General features: G+C 37.7%; 1 protein-coding gene across 1 annotated transcript in view; it reads left to right on the top strand.

Annotated features, from left to right (window-relative positions):
- The window catches only part of didum (dilute class unconventional myosin), a 144,723-nt gene extending 125,367 nt beyond the window's left edge, over positions 1–19,356 (top strand). The window contains exons 30-39 of the mRNA XM_080271147.1: positions 3,074–3,281; positions 3,724–3,817; positions 5,165–5,206; positions 8,548–8,697; positions 9,446–9,795; positions 11,261–11,369; positions 12,532–12,680; positions 14,925–15,182; positions 16,188–16,307; positions 17,211–19,356. Of these exons, the coding sequence (XP_080127273.1) occupies positions 3,074–3,281; positions 3,724–3,817; positions 5,165–5,206; positions 8,548–8,697; positions 9,446–9,795; positions 11,261–11,369; positions 12,532–12,680; positions 14,925–15,182; positions 16,188–16,307; positions 17,211–17,336 (1,606 nt within the window). The 3' untranslated portion in view covers positions 17,337–19,356. The remainder of the gene's footprint in view (positions 1–3,073; positions 3,282–3,723; positions 3,818–5,164; positions 5,207–8,547; positions 8,698–9,445; positions 9,796–11,260; positions 11,370–12,531; positions 12,681–14,924; positions 15,183–16,187; positions 16,308–17,210) is intronic.
- Positions 19,357–19,625: the final 269 nt, after the last annotated feature.

Genomic DNA, 19,625 nt, shown 5'->3' on the forward strand with positions numbered 1-19,625 from the left:
TAAATTAAATCTGTGCTGTCAGGCATTGCGTTTATTAAGTCACTCTGTTTTGTGTGACTGACAGTACAGTATTTGATTATTATGGGGAATCAGTTCTGGAATCGATTTTAGTAATTTCATTGGTGCTAGGTATCAGAACCATTGATTCTAGTTATATCAGTTCTTGCCCAACCCACATTCCACGAGATACATTACACCAGATATTTGCTGGTATGAAACACTAAGTCAGTAATGTGTAAATGTTAAAAATGATTACATGCAGTATATAATATAACTGTGAAGAAAGTGCAATAAGAGAAGTAACAAATTTCATTTACATCTGGTAATGATTAACAAAAGTATTGATATTAATTTGAGGCCTCAGAGTAGTGAATCATTCTGCATCATAGCATACTGTACCATATAATGCCATACCATACTGCAAAATACAATACCTTTGCATACCATACCATACTTTAGTTTACTTCAGTTGATGTTTAATTAAACCCTCCCCTGCCCCACCACAACATGGCCCCTGGATATCCCAACAGACGGTAAGAAGAGTGAATAAAAACAATTACAATACATGTTTATTTATCATTATTGGTGTTAATTAGTGTCAGTGATACATGTGTAACCTAATTTGTTTGTTTATTGAATATATGAATACAGTATTTTATAGATGAATATGCACTGCTGAGTGCATTTATAGTAATAGCATATACAAGTGAAAAAAGTATTCATTCTTGCCAAGCATTGCATGAAAATATTTTAATATTATAAGTGTAAAATTAACAGTATTTTGAGTTGAGTTTTTGTAGCTATAGCAAATGCTGATACTATATGGTTTGTATTATTAAATTTTGTCAGCCACAGCACTAAAACATATTTATCATTCTGCATCATGTTCCATAACTCCTTGAGCAAAAGAAAGTCTTTTTATATTGTATTCTGGTTTCCACAAGTTTATTTTATGTACCCTAGAGACACGTCTCATACTCAAGGGGTCAGGTAATGGAGGAACCATAGTGCGTGAATAAATTTCTTTGGGACAACTCGTTTGCAGATATATGAGTCTTTGCTTTACATGTATCTTAGTGCAGTTTGTCTTGTTGTTAGTAAGCCAGTCACAAACTTGTAAAGGTTTTGAGAGGATGAGACTGGAGTATAGAAATGCATGCACCACACAGTATGGTACTTTACGAAGATAATTTTGTAAAAATAGGACGTGTATTCTACACATTATTAGAATTGAACAGTATCTGAAATTTGTGTATACACATACAGGATAAGTTTTGAGACAAGGGTGTTGAAATACCCAGACTTTAATGATGAGCAGCATCAGTACAAGATCAAGGGACATGTAGCTTAGATGTAACGTAATACGATTTAGTCGGTTAACTTACACCAACCAGCTGTGACTCTAATGGATTCAGCACTGAGGAATGGTTGGAGTTAAATGCTTACATAATACTGCTCAAGAACAAATGGTTATATGTGATGTATAAATGGGATTTCAGTGACTTTAGTGTGTCAATGGGGATATATTTGTCAGTCAAAAAACTCCTGTTGGATGATGATACTTTTGTACAGTAATCCTTTTTAAATGTTAGCCAGACATCCACTTTCTTGCTTGATTTTGTGGTTGAGGTCTCAAAATATGTCATTTTCTTCCCGTACTTAAGCTAGGCAGGATTGTGTGGGTCAACAGCCGGCCTCCGTAGTAGTCCCAGTATTTCAGTTTATGTTTATCATTATGCTGCCATTCTAAGGCTTGTATGTGTGATACTACTGTTGTACAGTTATTATTCTTATTGCTTGATATTGTAGAACTGAGGTGGTTTGGACATGTGAAGAGAATGGAGAATGAAAGACTGACTAAGAGGGTGTATGTGGGTGAGGTGGAGGGAGGGAGAGGGAGAGGTAGACCGAGGATGGGGTGGAGGGATGGAGTTGAGAGGTATATGAGGGAGGGGGGGGTGAGTTTGGGGGAGGGTAGTCAAATGGTGGGTGACAGAGCGACTTGGAGGCGTTTTGTCTGTGGCCACCCTTTGTGGGATTAGGGCGTCGGGCTATAGATAGATAGATAGATATTTCAGAACTAACACAATACAGAATAGGAATGAAAAAGAAAATGTGTAGTAAACATTGATGAGCTGCAGCTTATCAAGTGAGTGCACCCGGGCCTCCTTAGGATACATAATCACATTTACTGCCTGGCCCCTCAAAGTGTTAAGTACTGTATGCTCATTTTTGCATATTATTCTACATCATCCCCCTACCAGTACTCTCTCAGCCTTCTAGCCATCATTAAACAATAACACAAGCAAAGACCATTTCACATGTCAGGTTGGGGAGAGGACTGAAATATGCCCATGGTGATTCCTGATGGTTCCAATATCCTTATATTTCCATGGGTCAGATGTGTTGGGAGGAATTTTGTCAAGGTAATTTTCCATTTTATTTAACAGGATTGGAGGAACTGTAAAATTCCTGAACTTGCAAGAGTATTCACAATATTTTCAGCTAGAGAGCATTTTAGAAATTGGAATTCATGATGACCAGTGTGTGGTAGTTTTAATTGATAGTGACTGATGTCAAAGGGGCAAAAAAAGATGTACAGTGATCAGCCCTCATTATACTGTCATAATGATCTGATACACAAAACTGCCTCCACTAATTATCTCTGTAAAGATTATTAAGAGCCAGTGGGATTGGAATTGGTAATAACTTGTACTGTACATTTTTTTTTCATTTGATGTATTACTGTTTGTATAGTATTATCTGTTCCTGTCACTTACTGATTACCTGTAAACCAGAAATAATGGCTACTTAATGAATCATTATAGTGAATAGTATATGCCTGTACTATTTGCTATAACATATTCATAGCAAAATGGTTGAAATGTAAAGATTCTTATTCATTCCCATACTTTACAAATGTGCTTTTTTGTAAACTCAAATCTGAACAGTGTTATGAATCTCTATACTTTTTAAATGTGCTGTTATTACACCATAATCTGACCAGTCTTATGCAGCCACATATTTTTCAAGTACCCATATACTGTTCCTGATTTTCAAGTCTAATCAACAGACAACTAGAAGATGAACTGAAACTGGAGAAACAACGGCATCGTGAGACAGAGACAGAGTACAAGGGTGAGCTAGAGCGATTGAGGAAAGATAATGAGCGTCAGCAGAAGCTCCTAGCACAGAATCTTACCACCAAGGGAGACCCATCCTCTGCGAATCCTGAGACTCTGCTGCAGTCAGAAATCATGCGCCTCACATCAGAAAATCTGGTGAGAATTACCACTTCTCATCAGTTTACTAGATTCATTTTATTCTAGCTTGGCCAAAAATTGCCATGTCTCCATCTTGAATGCTGAGTTATAATAATAGATTATCCCCAATTTATGGTGCTAATCACAAATTAGTGCTATGAATAGGATGAAGAGCCATATTATTGTCTTTCTCTGCCACTGGGTGATGTGAAATAAGTTGCAAAAGGATGAAAATCTGGGGCCAAGTTAAGATGAAAAGGGTATAGTATGTATACCATAAGCATTAATTCTGGCTCACTTTGGATTCAGAAATTTAAATCAATCCGTTAAGAATTTTGAGGTTAGTTTTCTTGCTCTTTACTTAATGTTACTTTTTAAATCTCTTTCTTAGGGCTTGGCATCACTTTCCTCCCTTATCCATCATGTTGTTTTTATGTTGTGTACTTGTCCTTCCACACAGAACCTACAAGGCCAGGTGGACAGCCAAGCAGAGCAGATCAAGAAGTACAAGAGATCCCTGCGAGCCTATGCCAAGAAACTCAAGGAGGCTGGTGGTGCGTATCATATAGTGTACTCTCGTATAATACTGCAAATTTATTTTGTCAAGCTGTATGTGTTATAGTCTCCCCATTTTTATGATTTTCTGTCATTTGTCATATGTCAGTATGCATATGAGTTTTAATGGCTTTCTTCCATTGTTTATTTATTTATTTATTTAGTTTTTTTATGGTTTCCTGTCATAAGTCAAGTTGTGATAAATTAGTGGCTCTGTCCTATTGTCGTTAGTATATCTTCCTCTCATAGTAGAGGTCTATGCATTTTACTTCCTCAGTGTGCTTTTCATTTGTGTAGTTTGCTCTTAACCCATACAGTATAATGATCTACCTTTGATTTTATTTTTTTACTTCCAGGTGATTTTACTCTCATTAGAACAGATTTTTGAAATGAGGGAATTGTTAAAATATTCATCAACCCCATCAGTATGAGTTTTTTCCCATTGAGTAAATAATCTGAAATTATCAGGAACAGAATTTAAAGCATGTCACCGTACTGTAGGGAGTTAAGTTGCTATTATTTACCTTTCTTCAAGACAATGATGAGTATTTTTTCAACATGCAGTAAATAAAGATTATGATTTACAGAACATAAAATTCTAACCATATTCATAGCTGCAGAGTTTTAGATCTAATTAGTATTGTTACTTTATTTGGATTTTAGTAGTCACATATGCCCATCAGTATAGAGTCTTTTATTTTTAGTAGACTCTATACCCACCAGTATAGAGTCTTTTATTTTTCTCTTTTGATATATTCTCAAGTAATTCAATACTGGTCTTTCATTTACTTATTCCTGCCTTTTATTTGCACCCCATTGCATTCAAGCTTTTATTAATATCTCTTCCTGTATTGTAATGATCATGTGCTATATCATTTCTGTCTCTTTGTGTTTTTATTTTGTTATCAAGTTAGAGTAAGTCCTCATATTCTTTGATTTGAAGTACAGTGATTTACTTTTTAATTACCATAACCACATTGGCAGTTCTTACATCCCTATATTATTACATTAACCTTGATAATTATGTATTAATTTGTTCTTTTTCTCTTATTTAGGGCTAGAAATCTGCCTTGTAGAATTTGGAATGTTGGTGTGTGTGTGTGTGTGTGTGTGTGTGTGTGTTATATACAACGTGTCTTTTAACCATGTGTTCTCATCTTGTCCTGTTAGCATAGAACCTATTGTGAGCCAGTCTTTTTCTTTTCTTTTTTTCTAATGTTTTGTGTGGGCTCTTTACATATTTTATCTAGCTTTAAAGCACTTGTACAAACAAAAGCACTTACCCTGAAGTATGCATAGTATACTTGGAGTATACCGTAGAATACCCTGACTGACTGAAATTACAGGCCCTGGCAGCAAGAAGTCCTCAGCACAAGGCAGCCCGTATGGTAAGCTGCGTGCACCACCCTACTTAGTGTTGCATGCCCCTGCTTAGGCGTGTTTACAGGCTCGCATCCGAAGCCAATACACTGAACAAATTTTAAAGAACAAACCAATGATCCTCATACAATAGAAATTACTTAGTTTTCTTGGATACTGACTCAGTGGTTGCAGATTTAGCTTTTCTTACTTGTCCATACAGTCTAATGAAATTACCTTGTGGATAAGTAGAAGCATCAAAGAATTATCTAAGTACAAGAAAATTGTTGCAAGTATTTTAAGTAACTTTGTGCTTCATAAGCACTGCATGGTTTATGTGTATCTTTGAAAAGAGATTTATCAACACTGTAATTGTACAGTACATAGTTTTATAGTAACAATTTCCTTGGAAAATTTTGAAAGCTGTTCTTGGCTGCAGACTAGTTACAACTGTTTTTGGTAATCACAGACATCTACATCATATGCTTAGTATATTTGGTTCCATTAAAAAATAAATAGGTTTTATACGGCCAGAAACCTAGTTATTGTTTGTAAAGTTGTGAATGCAGCTTCTGTATATCCGTGATATACAGGTGCAGGTAGCATGGTTTCGTTTTGACAGCCAATTGAAAAGTTATTAAACTCCGTAAAGTTTTATAAATGCTGGAACAGTGTTTAATTGCAGAAAAGTGTTCCAAGCCGGCCTAAGTATGTCAACTGGTTACTATGGCTTGGCTTTTTTTTTTTAGTGTAGTTGCTCAATGTTCAATGGTTAACTCTTAGTATGGGGCTGATGTAGCAGACTGTGTGGCCTCAACCCACTAAGAATGGAGCTGGGGTGCTTCCTTGGCTATGACAAGGTAAAAGGGAAGTATCTTGAGGTTTAGTAAATCTTGGAAAGTTCTAGAAAAAATAAAACATCTTAAGAACAATGCAGGGCAGCACCAGGTGCAACCTTGTAGTTAGTGGCAGACAGGTGACCAAGCAAGTGACTGGAAAGTTGAATGAAGTAAGTAAATACATATTTGAACAAAAAAAATTAGTCACAGTTATTGAAGCTTAACTGTCACATTAGAACAAAGGATAAGGGCAACACATGGACATAGCATGCAATGAAGGTCCCATAAAGGACAGCATGAACTCACATTATTACACAAAGAATCCCACTGATGCAGTGAGTGGTCAGTGACAGACCCTGGCAAACTAGGACAAATAAGCCATTGACATGCTTGTAGCAGCCCCGATCAGCTCTCACCAACTTATAGTGCTGTCTCACAGTTTATGAAACTTTGAAACTTTTCCAAGCACAGTGAAGTTACAGCACATACTTCTTCAGCTTTTGGCAGTCGTGATGAATTCTGTATTTCCCAGTGATTGTGTGTGTGAGATGGTGTGGCAACTCAGGCTCAGCTTATAAGCTGTTGAGTACAGTACTCTGTTTTACCAGGAGGGAAACTACAATTTGAAGTACACATTTTGCTTTTATTTACTGCTGTATGTGATATAGTGTGTAGAGGTAGCCTATAGAATGTGCATTTCATTTGTGTGAATATTTTATTCCTTGAATGTTGGCAGTGTATTTTTTTTTTTTTTTTTTTTTTTTTTTTTTTTAATAGATTTGCTTCTTCATTGTGAATGAGTACAAGCAATAATGTAGTTGTTCCATTGAGTTATGACAGTTACCATCACCGTCTTGCATGCATGTATATCCTCGGGACATTATTGGGTTAGCTAATACAGTAGAGTATTGTGAATTTTTGCTATACCTGTGCTGTGTTAGTCTACCATGCTTCATTGAACACTGTGTGAACTAAAGAGTCATGTCGTTCATACATTTCACTACTATATATTTTCTTGAAGAACATTTCTGTACAGTATCAGAAAATGCCTGCAGTTGATTAGAGTGCATGGAATAGTGTGTTTCTTTTTTGTATGCTTTATATTTCCATTCATATGTGTATGTTCCATATGTTACACTGTACAAAGTGTCCATTTTCATTCATGCATAGAGTGTATTTCAGATGCAGTATCTTTATTTCATAGATAAATTTACTGGTAGTTTTTTGTGTACTTCTCTGAGATTTAGAAATTTTTTTGTTAGCTTTTACAAAGAGAAGTACCTGTACTGTGCATCAAGACGGAACTGATATCAATATCTTTTGAGAATTCATAATTCTACAGAGGTTGTTTTAATATCATTGCCATGTTGCAGTAGCATTACCCGTGATAAAGATAGGAGCTAATTGAATATAGCACCCCCTCGAACTAGCAGTTGCATTGTTTATTAAATGAAATAAGTGTATGAAAACACCAAGAATTGAGAGAGCAGCAGATGGGTGAGAGGTACTGCATTAAAAGCTTCGTCTTCATGAAACTGACCTGTACTTCCTTGTACGTTATTGACCACAGCACCGTTAGTGTATATGCCCCTTTTCCAATTAGGTCCATATTCATGTCAGCTTATGAGGCTGTATAACAACTCATCATTAATAGTTTATATTTCATATTACAACTTGTTATTCTGTTGTATGTTATTTATCCATTTTTCTTTTCTGCATATATGGAATGCAAGTAACCATTAATGCATCAGATATAGAAATAAACTGGTAAGGAAGAGGTGCTAGGGAGCCTCCATAACCAACAAGAATACAACCCCTAGAGGTAGCTTGCAGCCATTAGGGATTTTTTTTTTTTTTTCCACCCAAGAAATATTGTATTGTCATAGATTTAATATCATTTACTTCGAGATCACATCTATTTTTGCATAATCTTGAAGAAAATATTTAAACTTGGAAAGTTTTCTGCCATACCCATCTCTAATTAAGTATTTCCTGGATGGACCAATGTAATAGAGATTCAGATTATTATATGTGACATACTGAATCTTTAGTGACTGAGAAGAGTAACTTTTCTCCATTGATATCCACTCACCATATAACAAAATCAGTTGTACACACAACCCCTCGTAGATGCCTAGGATATTTATCTGAGAGCTGTCTACTGATATCCTTGTAATAACCAGCGTTTATTAGGGTTATGTTTTATGATGATGGTGATTATGTTTTAGGTGTACATTTGGATACCAGTGACCATGGTAGCATATATAGGTCCTTTCACCTGCTGGCAGTTTTCTGTGTGTCATGATCTTGAGCAAGTTTCCTGTTCAGTCCCTAAACATGGAGGTCTCTGCACAAAATCTCACCCAACATTTTCCTTGACCATTAGACTGGACATTAGATACTTGATAGAGATGCTTCCTTGGACAGTTTCTTTCATGTGATAGTAAAGTAGTGTCAGTTAATGTATAGACATTTGAAGAAGCATAACTCCTCTGCCAAAAAAGAAATTATCAACTCCAATCCACCTGCAGGAGGCGACCCACCAGACCTACTTGAGGTGGGAGGTGGTGGAGGTGAGGGCGAAGTAATGCCAGTGATCCGCAAGAAGGAAAGAGAGTATATGGGCATGTTTGAGTATGACCGCCGTGACGAGATGCAGATTATCAAGGTTCTAATATACGGTGAGTATTGGAGTGTCTGGGAGAATTATTACGTACATTTTGAAATTGTGTTTTTGGTGAAGATACAAGAGTTTTGGTCCAGTTTCAGTATGTGTATGTACAGGGTAATTTGTAACTAGGATTCTGCGGGAAACTCACTTGGCAATATCGTATCTGTTGGCAGGATGGCTCAGTTTACTGTTGTGGGTGTCAGTGTGGCTGTGGGAGTAGGAAATTAATAAATGTTGCAAGATAGACATTGATAACACTGACTGAGCTGACTCCACCACATATGAGAAATTACCCAGTGGGGTGGAAGAGGAGCTTTATATATTGGCCACCTTGTACTTCCTCCATTGTAATTATTCTGAAATTATTGTGCATCAGATTAGTCCAAATTTTCGATATGTGGGTATAATTTATTCTCTTTGAATAATTGATGAACCTGAAGGCAAGACATAGTGTAATGATAGTGATGTTCTAAAGATTTGTACTTGTTTAAACTGGAAAGGAAGGTGAGGTGGTGTACTCTTTTCTGTTTTCTATCCCCCCGTTTTTTTTCTTTAATTATTTCAAGACGTGTATGAGCATTTCTAATTTCACATTTTTTGAAAGGTAAGGCAGTGCTTAGTTGTAGAATGTGTCCTTGACGTCTCATAGTTATTGATGTGGATAACATGATGTGAAATACGACCAGTAGTAGAGTACTGTACTATGCATGCCATTATTTTGAGTTTGTATTACAGCGCCTTCTTTAACAATTTCCCAGAACTGAAGCCACGAGTAGCAGTAACGCTGCTGCCTGGACTTCCTGCATACATCTTGTTCATGTGTATTCGCCACACGGACCACATCAATGACGATGACAAAGTACGCTCTCTTCTCAATAACATTGTGAACGGGGTGAAACGGGTGATCAAGAAGCGGCATGAAGACCTTGACTCAACTGTGCTGTGGCTGTCTAATGTGCTGCGACTCCTGCACAACCTGAAGCAGTATTCTGGTGACAAGGCATTCCAGGCGGAGAACACCGTCAAGCAGAATGAACAGGCACTTAAGAACTTTGACCTCTCAGAATACCGCCAAGTGCTCTCAGACATAGCTGTTTGGATCTATAATGTGAGTTGTCCCCCACACTTTTGTAAATTCAGATATTACAGAGGTTTATAGTCAGGGGGTTTTCTCCTGTTGGAACTGGGCCACTCCTACAACTTCAGTGCAGTACTAAGTTGTTACTTAGTTTTTGCATGCAGTTTGTTAAACCTTAGTACTGAGGTAGGAGTGAGCCTCCTTGGTTATTAGTCAAGTTAATTAAGACCTATAGACTTTAAAGACTAAAAAACGAGTTGCACTTTGGATTCAAGTAGTATCTTTTATCAGAATAAAATTTTTGTGAATTATCCAAAATGGAATTCCCAGATGTCACCTTTATGCTGTTGGGATTTATGAATTGGCGTCTTCTTCAGTCTCATTCTGTTGATTATGGATAGTGCAAAATGTATTAGTAGTTCTCTTTGTATTGCATTGATTACATTTAAGTAAAGTAAGTATAATATGACACCCTGCATGAACTAGTTCTATTCTCCACATCAGACTGTTTGGAGTTTGAGAGTTGAGTTATGATGAATGTTCAGGAACAGGCCCAGTTTCTACCATCTTTAAACTTCAGCTGAAAGCTGTACACATTGCTAATAATTAACAGGATCTTTGTAGAGTGGTTAAAGATTTTGTGAATGTTTTTAAGTTATTAGGTCTGAAAGTGTATGTTGATATGAAGAAAGTGATAGTTGTTGGGAGAAAGATTGATTCAGGGTGTGTTGTGCTGGTTCGTGGAGAGAGCCTTGAATCAGTAGATGTTAAGTACCTTAGTGCAGTGCTAGAAATGAGAGGTATGTGTGTAAAAACAGTGGTGCAACCAGAGGGATGGGTAGGGTGGCACTGACCTCCCCTGAAGTATGCCTGGCCACCCTGATTTTTTGGAGGATATCCTCATGCCCCCCTTAAAATATTCTCCTTGTGCCACCCCATGCTTAGGCTTGGCCACTCTTTGGCCTCCCCATATAGAAAATCCTAGTGGCCCAGTACCTTGAAGGGCATAATAGAAAACAAAAGACAGAGTACCAGGCTGCAAAAGGACTCGACTCCATGTAATCTGTTAGTGACCACATCAAATTCTGGGTGTGAGACTTACAGGAGGACAGTGGAAATGGAATTTTAAGACCTGCATGTAGACGGATAAAAAATATACAGTAAAACTTCAGCATAGTATGTGAGACATCATAATATGAGATTTTTTTGTTACTGAACATTTTAAACCTCTGGATTTCCTTTTCTTACAGCAGACTGTGATATAGCTGAAAAATTGTTTTGAGCAAACCAATTCCTAACTGTATTTTTACATATTTTTCAATAGACTATCACCAACCGCTGTCATAGGAAACTGAGTTAGGAGTATGATGATGATATTATGAATCTTAAATGTCAGGACCAACTTGCTGAACCCAGGGCTCCTCCGCTGCTCATGGTGCAACATAGGATTGGATGATGGATGGACGAATGGATAATCATGTACTATATGTTGCAGGGTGTGATAAAGCTGATGGAGGAGAAAGTACAGCCGCTGATTGTACCTTCCATCCTGGAGCATGAAGCAATTGCTGGACTGTCAGGCAACAAACCTGGTGGCATGAGAGGTAGGAGCAGACTTGACATTTTGGTGATTGTACTGCTATACTGTAGTTCTTTCACCTTAATTTGGCCCAGATGTATAAATCCTTTTTGCAGCTTAGTTTATATGCAGTAACCTAGTGGCAGAAAGACAGTACACTCAAACCCCACCATATGATCTGCCCAAATTGATCGTATGCTTGTATGATCTTAACATTTTAGCAGCATCTTTTCAGTATATGGTCACTGTTTTCACCTATGTTATTGTTATGATCCACAAAGCACCCATTTTGATACACACTCATTATTTATGCTGATGCAGTGGCTTCAGTCTCTGTGCTCAGCATACTACTGATTGTTATCTAATTGATTTTCCATGAATGTAACCTGATAAATAGTGGCATTTAAGTAATACAAGGCTGCAGCCTTTCCATAGCATGTTTTCATGCTTAGTACCATATTCTGGTATTACCAGTAATATATTGTTACAGTCATGATTCAGGATGGAGATATGGTAGTTTTAGGCCAAGTTAAAGTGATAAATGTATATATCATAGTGGCAGAATCATCAGTGATATAGGTACCAGGGAGTCTGGACCCCCCTTTTCCCACTTCTTTTATTTATTTTTTTTTCTTCTTCTTATTTTTTTTTAAATCTATGCCAGTTTTATCTTGTGACAAGTATAAGCAGATCTCATAATTAATTAGAGATGTCTTCCAAAATATCACACTATTTTACATACAATTGGTACACTGAACTGGGGGATGCTGACAGTTGAGCATAGTAAGTAACAATAATCCTTCAATAGACAACTTTTCTGTACATTTTTGTGAACATAATAGGGGAAAAAAAAAAAAAAAAGATAAATTTTTGTACTCTCAGATTCATCTTCTAAAATTGCCTTCTGTTCATCTTGTATGCCAAGCTGTTAGAGATTAGCACTGGAGTATGGTTTTAATCACAAAAATGTAGTATGGAAAGCATTTAGAGTCATTGTTTTGCCTTATTCTGCCATTGATCTACAGGCAAGAGGCAGCAGAAGGACAAAAATCTATATCTAGCTAAGATGGATGAACTATAATTACAGTATAGACTATGTTATAGATTATATTCGCACCACCATGAGAAGTCATTATTGTCCAGCACCATGTTAATTAGCACAAATACATGATGAAATTTCTTTACAGGTCGTGCAGGAAGTCTGGCAAGGGAATTGGAGTCACCAGTGGAACCCCAGAAGGCACTAGACCTGCTGCTAAAGGAGATGACACAGTTTTATCGCACCCTTGCTATGTTTGGCACTGACCCAGAACTCATCACGCAGGTCTTCAGACAAGTAAGTGCTTATCACACCACTCATCTTGTATGCCATTAACCCATACATTCATATAATGTACAGTGCATCCCTATTCTTATTACCTTCAGATAACTTTAATCAGTGTTGGAAAACCCGAATGGTGGAGGTGATAGTACAGGCTACATTTATCTCCCCCATTTCATAAAGTTTTTCCAGAGCTGAAAAAAAAAATAAATAAATAAACAAGGCAAGCATAGAATTAAAACTAAAGCATTTAATGAAGCATTTATTCTGTTGAATACCAAGTATGATGAAATCTTATGTGAATATTATGTTTAATCAGACAATGCTATTCTACTTAGGAGAGCAACTGTAAAAGTGATTGGGAAAATACAGGCTATATTAAATCCATCATTTTCACAAACTTTTCAAAAACTTAATAAAACTATGTGCTTTTGCTAGAATAAAGTAGATAAGACTTCATGTGATTGAAGGACTCACATTTGCAGAGACTTGCACCAAAATGAGTGGTGCCTTCCATTACAGAAGGAGAATTAATTAATGTCAAGCTCTAGTACAAAATTTTCACACTTTGCATGATATTCTGAAAAGTTTGTCGGGCTCCAGAGGTCTCAGCATTGGGTTTGGAAGTCATTCCTCCGTCTTGTCATTTTGACATGAGAGAAGTGAATCAATATTTATGTCTACAGCTGTACCCTCTGTTTTGTCACCATCAGTATTGCTGTACTAAATTTCAAGGTGTTTGAGAGGATGCCTTCTTGTGGTGGCATTGATATGGCTGGTTGGCTCTGCTGCCTTGTTATACAGAAGTCCCTTTCTTCCCTCCCTATCCCCAGAAGAATGTTGGTGGACTGCAGGAGGAGGACAGCTTCAACCTGCAGTCCACCAGGTTCCCTTACAGCCTAGCCTGGGGTTACAACTACAGTACTACTGTTACTACTGTACTAAATTTTTAAAATATGTTTTCTTAGGTTTTGCATTCGTACGATGTAGATGGTAAGCTGCTAGGTGCCGTTAAGGGTTTTTATGATGGTAGTGAGACATGTATAATGGTAAATGGGCATCTAAGTGAACAAGTCACGATCAGTGTGGGTGTGCGACAAGGTTGTGTGATGTCCCCATGGTTGTTCAATATACTGTATATCTGGATGGGGTGATGAGAGAAGTAAAGACACAAATAATGGAAAGAAGGATGGTGTTGGTAACGAATGTTGATGGATGAGATATCTCAGATTTTATGTATGCTGATGATGCAGTGCTACTTGCAAATACTGGACAAGAACTTGATTGTAGATGTCTGTGAGCATCATGCCTTGAGAATAAATGTAGAAAAGAGTAAAGTGATGCTTATTGAGAGAGAAGGTGACTCCCAGTGTGATGCTACAGTGAATGGAGACTAGAGTTGGTGAGAGAGTTCATTTACCTGGGTACAGTAATAGAAAAGAGAGGAGAGTGTGCAAAAGAAGCAAAACGTACAGTGACTCAAGGAAGGAAAGTAACTGATGTTATGAAGGCCTTGATAAGAAACAGAGGCTTGAGTTTTACAGCTGCATGAGGCATACATGAAGGAGTATATATTAGTGCCAGCTTTACATATGGGCGTCAGACTAAGGTGTGGCATGAAAATGAAAAGTCAAGAGTAAGAGCAGTGGAAATGGGACTGCTGAGGAAGGTATGTGAAATACAGAGATTGGCTAGAATACTTAATAACGTGATCCATGAAAGATGCGGAGTAAGGAAGGCTGGACACCAGAATTGAAGAGAGTGTACTGAGATGGTATGTCCATGTGGAGAAAATAGATGACAATAGAGTGGTGAAGAGGGTATATCTGAGCAAATTTGAAGGAGGAAGGAGGCAAGGTGGGCCAAGAACAAGGTGGAAGGATATGATGGATGAGTAGGTGAGGAAGAGAGGTATGGAGGTTAGTGAAGCTAAGAGACTGACAAGAGATCAAGCTGGCCAGATGAATTTTGTGTGAAGAAGCGCATGACCAGGGATTTGGCACCCCTTTTTACTGTGACAGTGTTTGGGTTGGCTCTATCTGATATGTATATGTGAAGCTACAGAACATGGTGAAATTTTTTGGCCTATCAGGTGGAGCCAGGATTCTGTGGGCTTGAATGATGAGTGAATGGAAGTGTGAACCATTGAACTGGGCAAACTTTGGTAGTCTGGATGCTGCTACTCCTCACCCCACCCTAGGGTTGGAAAGGAGGTCCAGATGATGATGATGATGATGATGATGATTCTTCCACTTTCAGATCTTCTACTTCATATGTGCTGGGTCGCTGAACAACTTGCTGTTGCGTAAGGACATGTGCCATTGGTCCAAGGGCATGCAGATCCGATACAACCTGAGCCACTTGGAGCAGTGGACAAGAGACATGCGGCTTCACGAGGCTGGAGTCACGGATACTCTTGCACCCATCATCCAGGCTGCACAGCTCCTTCAAGCCCGCAAGACAGATGATGATGTGCATTCCATTTGTGATATGTGTGATAAACTCTCTGTATCTCAGGTATACAAAATATTCAGTATCATCCTTGTTTTCATCTTCATCTCACAATTTCCCATTAAACAGTACATTTGATAGGACATCATTATCAGCCTTTTCTTACTTCCCATGTGTAACATGTGATAAACTCTGTATCTCAGGTAAACAGCTTATTAATTAACTAGTCATTGTCATCATCATCTCACAGTTACTCAGTATGCAGTGGAGCGGATCATTCCTTGCATTTATGGGTCAGTCGGACTCAAGGTAATATGCATTCCAAGATTTGGTTTTCATTGGTAGCCTGACTGTACCCAAGGGCATTTAGCATTTCTTGCTTTAGAATAGATCTGACTGGCAGTTTGATTAGCACAATACAGTATTGTATTTCTGCTGGAAGTTGTTTTCGTCTGGCAGAGCTGGGCCACTCACGGTTTAAATACTAAGTTGCAGTTGCGTAAAATTTTATAAGCCTTAGGTATGAGGAAGGAATGAGTTGCCTTGGATACCAGTCAAAATTATCCTCCAGTCAGACTCACCTAGCCATCAGCTGAGCTGAAAGGGGGTTAGGGATCTTTGTCAGGTGAAAACAAACTGACTATAGTTGAACTTGTCAGTATGATTTGTAGTTTACATTGAGCCATTACTTCAGACTTGCTGTTTCTTAGACAGGTTTGCAAGGAGAGCATTTGATCCCTTATAGTGATCATGCCAACAGTGGTTGCAGCTCACTGGAATAGCATCAGTTATGACATCTGAATCTCATTAAAGGCTACCAGATAAACTAACAGTCACTCCCATTTGACTCCTCTTTGAGGTGTATGAAAGGGTTAATGACCACCCTAGGTTACTTTCTTGGGTGGCATTACATGGCTGAAAAACCTCCAGTCACCTCCTGGGAGTAAAACCTCTGCAAGGCTGTTACTTCACCTGGGGCATTTTAACCACTAGACCACTAGGTGCCTACCATAACAAAATGCATAATCAACTTCCAGCTGTCTTTAACTTCTGTTCTTACTTCCTTCACAGATCATAAAAATCCTGAATCTTTACACACCAGCTGATGAATTTGAGGAACGAGTACCCATCAGCTTTATCCATAAGATTCAGGCTAAGCTTCAGGAGCGAGCTGAGGGCGAGCAAGCACAGGTGAGTGTTACTGTTGACAGCAATAGGTTCACAGAATTATTGTATACAGTAGTTCCTTAAAAGTTACCATTTTTAGTAGTCATTACAGAACATAGCACGACATAACATTAAAATGATGCCATGCTTGCTTGCAAGGAATCCCCATATTGAGGTTAGCCATGTTACAGTTAATGTTTTCAATGAACTGAAAGCTAAGCCAAGTACCAGAACCAGCTGATTAATTCCCAACAATTGGTGGAAGCTGTTGGAAAAAGAAATTTGATATGTTTATTTAGATTTGTAATGATGTGAGTCTTAGCTTGGGCTTTGACTCGATGTATGGTCACTCAAAGAATGATCCCTGAGTATTTTTTCTAATGGCTGAATGTTTCCTGCCTATGAGTGATGACTGTATGGCTGGTTACCAAACAGTCCTTTTCACTGAGAAGTATGCAGGAAACAAAACAAAACAAATTGGCCATTATAGTTTCATTCCAACTTGTAAAGCTGATCTGTCAATTTTCTACACTTTACAATATCAGTTGTGTAAAAATAAGCTTTGATAGCTTGAAATACATCCCTGACTTACAGCTTGGACTTCTTGTATCCAGTTTTTTATGCAATCATTCACATACAAACTACTTTATCATTCACAGTTGGAAGCTTTGTTATTCTATAGTGATAGTTTATAGCTCATATAAGAAAAATTATTAAAAATTAAATTACCATTTTATTATATAACCATACATTAGCTGTTACCAGATAATAAACTTTTTTAGCTATATCTTACTGTAATATTTATTTTGGTTGTTTAAAGCAATGCCTGCATTCATGGTGTGATAGTAATTATGAATTTATCCTGCTACACCACTGAATCCCATAAACTTACACACATGTTATATGATACCACTCTTCTTCCCCAAGGCAACACTGTTGATGAACACGAAGTTTGCCTTCCCAGTGCGTTTCCCTTTCAACCCCTCCAGCATTCACCTGGAGGACATTGAACTGCCTGATGCCCTTCCACTCTCCATGCTCAAGAAGGTCTAAATAACACAGTGCCAGGTGTATAAAACCCCATCACTAGAAGATAGTGCAGGTGTGTAAAGCCATCACCAAGAAGATTCTTTTCTTGGATTCATTAACTTCTCAGTTAATTTTGTCCCATGGCAGAATATGCAGAGATGTGTAGTTATAAGCATACCATCTCTGTGCTGTGAATGAAGTTAGTGAAGCTTTTTGAGATGTACTTTCCTCAAAATGATACGTTTGGGAGTGGAAGCTTAAATTGGTGTGTGAACCCAATCAGTTGTATTGTGTAAATTTTGGGGAATTGCAGATTGCCTCATAAGATTCATGTGTGCAGTTAATTATTGACAGGTCTGTAGCTAGTTGTTAATTTACTTTCTTACATAAGATATTTTGGCAGCAACATAAAATTGGGATCTTATTGATATGGTTAGGAGGTCCAGTGACGCCGACATTCGCAGTTGTGATAACGGACAATAATCAGACTGGTTGCTAATAGTCTTAGGGGTAACGTATATGGTGCATTGGCAGTATTTAAAGGAGGATCTGTAGTTTTGAGTGGACAGAAAATTTGCATCATTTTGTCCTGCATAACATTAATCATTTTGGTCCTGTTGCTTGCAGTAGATAGAGTAAATTATTAGAATCCAAAACATTGAAAGATCGATTTTCATTCTATATTTTTTGTTCTTTTTTAAGTTTCTGAAATAGTGTTCCAGCATATGAAGGAAGCATTTTTCTTCTTCTTCTCCTTCTTCTTCTTTTTCCCATTCCTTTGAAGATATGGATGTGTTATCTCCTGGCCTGAATTATTAGGCTTTATCAGTGTATAGAGTATCTTCATTAACATACAGGTTTTTACAGTTATGTGAATTAGCTACCTGTACTGTATGTGGGTGATGTAAATCTTTTACTCAGTCTGAACAGCTAGTATATTCTCAGAGGTCGACTTATATTCTGCAGATGAATATTATTGATATCAGGTTTGTAGAAATGCTGTCCATACTATAGCCTGAGGAGTACAGTTGGCCACATATGAAGCTGGGGCTGTGTCTGTGTGAAGTGGAGATCTAGCTACAATTTCTGATGTTCCTGCATCAGTCACTTTGACATTTTTGCTAAAATTTGGCAGCTGTGTTGAGTCATGTCATTGCCACCAACAATCATTTGATTATGTCAAAGTTAAGTGTACCAAATGCTAGACCTCTGCTACACATTGATGCTGTCCCAGGTTCATGTGTTGCCAGTTGTACTATGCTTGTATACTGTATATACATATATCAGCTGCATTTCATTATGAGTAGGATGTTCAACAATTGGAAGAAGGTGCACTGTTCCACTGAACATTCAGAACCCTAGTGATAACATTTTTAACGTGTAATATAGGGGTGCGTGCTGTATTTATTGTATAGATGTACCAACACGTAATTTATGGTGCAGTAGTGGTTGCAGTATTAAAAGTGTTATGTCTTTATATCATGTAATTGTTAGCTACTGTAACAGTACTGTACAGAAGAGTTTGGGAACAGATTAATCGTTTGTGTTTGTGTGAATATTTTGTGAGAGCTAACTGTGTGGCTTACTTTTGAAGTGATACAAAGAGTACCTATGTAATCATACATTCCAGTGGAGATCTCCTTATTATCTTTAACAGTAGGATATCTAAGTCGTATCAGTAAAATCAGAATACATATATATAGATATAAACTATTTAATTTTTATAGTTATATCCTTACATGCATACACAAGTTGATACAGACACACAGATGATTATATAAACAAAATACACTTATAAACTACTTAACTAAAATGTACAAGTGCATATGTGCCCATGAATCCTCAGAAGGTCACAGTGAACAGAGTATTGTATTGCGGTGCATGTTGGATTACCAAGATTATGAAGTATCTAAGGCAGCTCCAAAGAAGCTACTACTTACTTAGAAATGCTCTTCTCATTAATGTCTTCAGTGCAGTGACATACATTTTATTTTATTCTTGCTGCTACAGTGCTAGACCATTTTATCAAGCCTCCACACTATAACCCACAACCCACACCTCGCTGTGGCAAAGCAGCAGGGGAACATCAGTTCACTTCATGGGACAGCCCTGTAGGGGTGGGTGCTTGCCTTTAACTGATCAGTCTGCTCAGCCAGAGGGACATGGGTTACTGAACAACAGCAACCAGACTATTTTATTCTTATTCAGCTCTTGGGAGACTTTCTGAACTAGAGAGGTTAGATATAGCATTCATTGAATCTTTCACTGCAAGAGGTCTCCTTTGAGTTTAAGATATAATCTGGAGGGAAGAAT

This window comes from Coenobita brevimanus, chromosome 44 (genome assembly GCF_032717465.1).
Source record: "Coenobita brevimanus isolate Jiangsu-jjx chromosome 44, ASM3271746v2, whole genome shotgun sequence".
In the NCBI taxonomy this organism is placed as follows: domain Eukaryota; kingdom Metazoa; phylum Arthropoda; class Malacostraca; order Decapoda; family Coenobitidae; genus Coenobita; species Coenobita brevimanus.